The 4719-nt window shown below is 41.0% G+C and overlaps 1 protein-coding gene across 1 annotated transcript; it reads right to left on the bottom strand.

Moving 5' to 3' along the window:
• Window positions 1-2182: 2182 nt before the first annotated feature.
• On the bottom strand, window positions 2183-2803 carry LOC137388562 (uncharacterized). The gene has a single exon (XM_068075045.1). The coding sequence runs from the start codon at window positions 2801-2803 to the stop codon at window positions 2183-2185; it is 621 nt and encodes a 206-aa protein (XP_067931146.1).
• Window positions 2804-4719: the final 1916 nt, after the last annotated feature.

The following is a 4719-nucleotide window of genomic DNA, read 5'->3' as shown; positions in this document are numbered from 1 at the left end:
GGGCGCTTGATTCTTTGGAACGAGTTAGATTGGTAAAATTTTTGTTCCATATAATTGTAGGTTCTCTTTCTGTTACAATCCCTGGAATTGTTTCTGCTGAAAGTATCTCTAATTGTGTAGTATATTTAATCCACTCACATCTGTTCCAAGAGTATGAGATTTTCGGTTTTGTTTTTATCTTTTGTGTACAAAACAATGTCCACACCGGAATGTGGCCCTTGTTGGTGCTCCTGAGAAAAGTTCTGTGTAGTCATCTGTGTACTGGTTGCTTATTATAGTAGCTGTATTCTGGATTGTCATGATAAGATCTATAACACTTTCTCCATTATTGCAGAGAAAAGTAAAAAATTTTGTGTTGGTCTGTCACTTCAAAGTTTTGGTTATTGCAGTGGTTAAAAAGCTGTCGACCAGGTGTATTGGTTTTGCAGTCATTCCAAGCCGGTTGCCTTGCATTGAAATCACCAAGTATAGCTAGTTCTGTGCACTTGAAGTTAGGCATTTCAGCTCTGGCTCTACCATTTTGTTTGAGAACAGTATCTAGTTTCGTTGTATTTTCATGTTGAATATATGTTGAACCGAGTATGAATCGTTTACAATTTATGTTGATGACAATGAAGAGTATCTCTGAATCTTGTTGTTCTAGACTGTGTAGTCTGTCAGAGCTTATAGTGTTGTGTACTAATATAGCAACACCGCCTTGTCTAGAGGGGCTCTTGTGCTTTGGTTTTAAGTGAACGCTGTAGTTTTTGAAGTTATCATTTGAAATCTGCATTGTTTTAGTTTCTGAAATGAGTACTAGATCTGCTTTGTTTTGAGTGATGTAGTTGTCTAGAGCTAATAGTGAGGGGTTTGCACAACCATTTATGTTAATCTGCATCATTTTTAGCTTTTTGTTAGACTTATTAGCCATAGTAGTTGATGGAGTGTAACATTTGTTTATGTCTCAGTTCTTGCCAATGAAAGAGCTCTCTGTATTTTTGGGCAGTTTTTATCTATGGACTTGTGCTTTCTTCCACAGCTAATGCATTTCTTTTCATTTGGGGATTCATCATGCATTTCTTCATAGGGGTCAGAACAGTGACGACATACTTTTTGGCTCATGCAGTCTGTAGCTATGTGACCAAATTTCATGCAGTTATAGCATTGTGTCACTGAGATCCGTCCATTTACGGGTTCTACTTTGATAGCGAGATGGTCTATAATGACTCTGGTGTGTAGGGCCTTTTCGCGGTCAGTTTTGCTTTCAAATCTGGTTTTCCTAGGCTGTAGTGTATGAGTTGCCTCTTTTATACCGCTTAACCTCTGTGACATTATAGCCTTGTTGTTGTAAGTCATCCTGTATCTGTTCATCGGTTATGTCGGTTAGAACTCCCTTGAATACGCCTGATTTTAGAGTTGGTTAAATGGTCTTTCTTACTTTGGAGTTTCCAAAGTTTGTTGGCACACATTGCGAGATAACTTTGTCGACCATTATCTCTTCGCTAAGTTGAACTAGAACATTACCATTAGCGCTATGAGAAATCCTATCTATGGTAATTTCTTTGTCTTTACCTATTATTCTTCTGATATTGTTATCCTTGCTGAGGTGGGCTAAAAATTTAATAAAATGTAACTTATAAATGCAATTGTGTTTTTGTGTGGTTCTATTTAATGTTGTGTAAGGTAGCACTCCCTACCAATTTTCTTCGTAACATATAAATTTTTCGAACTGGCAAAGTGGCTTTTCCTGCCAGGCAAAGAAATGTTCTCTATATCAATCAACTGTGAAAACAATCCTACGAATTTGTGTATGATCTATTATATACCTTTGTCGAACTTCCTGCCATTTTGGCGCTAGATGCTGAAAGAATGTTCTTGTATAACTTTAATTCGTTGGTGGTTCGGTAATAAGTTATTATTGAGGATTAAACTTCTGATTAAATTGTATTCACGCAATATCCTTCCATCATCGTTAAACGGATATACAAAAATCAAGGAATTGTGGTAATGCGGAGCTATCGCCCTCGAATTAAACAATATGCGAAACTATGCTTGTTCTAGAAAAATCGGAAAAATCGTAATAGTATTTGGTGATTGTCTTATCAAAACACAAGAGTGAAAAACTCTGAATGATATCAACATAGTCTGCTTATTACAATCACAAATTGAGTGAAGGTGTAGATTGTCTGTTCAACGGTCCCCCTCAAACCATACCGAAACGAGTGATGGCTGTTACATGCTGTGGTTTAGCCAGTGGTTTGGTCATACAGTCTGCGACATTTTCATTGGTAGGCACATACTGGAACTCAACATGTTGTTGTTCTCGGAGGAAGTGGTAGCGGACATCTATGTGCATGGTATGGGTATGTGAACTTGTATTCCCTTTGGTCATCGCTATGGCTCCTTGGTTATCGGTGTATAGTATGCTGCTTTCAGGCTGAGACATATTCATCTGGTCGCAGAAAGATCGAAGATAAAGTAGCTCCTTGACTGCATCTGATAGTGCCATGTACTCAGCTTCACATGATGAGAGAGCTACAATGGGTTGCTTTCTGAATTTCCAGCTTATAGGTGCAGTATCCTTTCCGAGCTTGAAGACATAGCCAGTGGTAGATCTTCTATCGTCTGCGTCTCCGGCCCAATCTGAGTTGCAGTATCCGGAGAGTATTCCATCAGAGGGTTTGAAGGTGAGTCTGGAACGTCTGGTCCCCTTCAGGTATCTGAATACCCTCTTGATAGCCGTAACGTGTTGTGGTCCTGGCTTGTCTAAAAATTGGGATAGCTTAGACAGTATCCAGCTTAGGTCCGGTCTAGTGCCGGTCATAAGGTACATCAGGCTGCCTACAGCTTAGCGATATGGAAAACCTTGGTCTAGACCTTGCTGGTGTTCATCGTCAGTAGCTTTCATGAGTGTGCCTTGCTTATCAGCAGGGGTACTGTTGGGTTTGCAATCTGTCATGTTGAATCTCTCTAGGACTTCATCGGTGTAGCGCTCCTGAGACATCTGGTAGCTTCGATCTTTGAGACGGGTGAAGTCCATGCCCAGGGACCATTTGAGTTCACCTCCGTCATCCATCCTGAATCTGTTCTCCAGTTTGCCCTTCACATGTTTGATGACCTGGTCGGACTTTCCAGCCACAAGTATGTCGTCGACCCAGAATATAATGTAGATAGTGTCTGTGCCGGCCGAAGAGGTGTAAACACAAGGGTCATTCTTGTTAGCTTGGAAGCCTTCTGACTTGAGAAATTCTGTGAAAGTAGAGTGCCAGTTACGGCCACTTTGCTTGAGGCCGTAAATGGATTTTTGTAGATGTCATGAGAGGGTTTTACCATCTGGATCTGTTTGTTCAAATTCAGGAGGTTGTTGAAGGTAGATATCTGTATTGATGAGGGCGTTTAGATATGCTTCTTTGACATCTAGTTGGTGCATCTGTAGTTGCTAGTTAGCTGCTATCTGTAGGAGAACCCTGATAGATGTGAATCTGGTGGTTGGTGAGAATGTATCAAAGTAGTCAATTCCATGGACTTGGGAGTACCCTTTGGCAACATATTTTGCTTTGTATTGAATTTCATTGACTTCTTTGCCTTGTTTCAGTGTATATACCCATCTGCCTTTGGTGAGCGTACGGTGAGATGGGAGCGGTTTGATCTCCCAGGTGTTTTGCTCACATAGTGTGTTTATTTTTTTATCCATAGCCGTTTTTCAGTTCTCCCAATCTTGTGAATCCATAGCTTCTTGGTATGTCAGCGGTATTCTTGCAATATATGCATAATCTTTGTCATCCAAATAGTAGTCTTTCAGGTGGCGCGGATGTTGATGCCGCCTTTCAGACTTTTGGAGTCCTGGATTCATTGCGTTTCCGTCAGAGTCCGGTGCAGGTTCTTGTGTCGTGACATTTGTTTTATCACTTCTGCCATTTTGATTTTGAGCGGGCTCTTGTGGCATGACTTCTTTTGAGTCATTTCTGCTGTTTTGGTTTTGTGCGGGTTCTTGTGGCATGACTTCTTTTGAGTCACTTCCGCTGTTTTGATTTTGTGCGGGTTCTTGTGGCATGACTTCTACTGAGTCATTTCCGCAATGTTGTTGTGCTTCTTTGGGAAGTACGTTACGTGATGTGAGAATTCTTCCATTTGATGCAAGTACTGGGTAGCTCTACGATTTCGTGTTGATACCAAGGTAGATGCCACTCTGGACACGGTCACCTAATTTTGGTTTGTTTCCTTCTGAGTAGAATGTACATCTTGCTCCGAAGTTGTGAATTTTCCGCATGTCTGGCTTGTGTTTGGTGAACAGTTCGTATGCTGTTTTGTTGGTACATCTCTGGTAACTTCTCTTCCGCAAGTACTGGGCATAGTTTACGGCAAAGCTCCAGAATGTTTTGGGTAGATTTGCATCTTTAAGAAGGCATCTTGCTGCTTCCATTAAAGTTCTCCATGATCTCTCTGATTTTCCGTTTTGATATGATGAGTAGGGTGCTGTTCCTTTAGCCACTACCAGCTGGTTTGATTGGTGACCATCAGCCATTTCGATGAAGTGTTTCTCCAGTTTGAAAGTGTTGTCGTAGCTGATAAAATGGCTCTTATCATTGATGAGATGACTTGTCGCTCCGCAGTCGACCATTAGTGATAGCTTGTTCTGGTTGTTGTTTTGTGTGTCTGTGTTGCAGTGATCTGATACAGTGGCTGTGAAGGCAAATGCGGCGGCGGTAATTTCCGATCTGTTTTTTCTTTCTATCTCTT

This window comes from Watersipora subatra, chromosome 2 (assembly GCF_963576615.1).
Source record: "Watersipora subatra chromosome 2, tzWatSuba1.1, whole genome shotgun sequence".
NCBI lineage: Eukaryota > Metazoa > Bryozoa > Gymnolaemata > Cheilostomatida > Watersiporidae > Watersipora > Watersipora subatra.
Note: the sequence above shows the minus strand (reverse complement) of the source record. Positions and strands in the feature narration are given on the sequence as shown.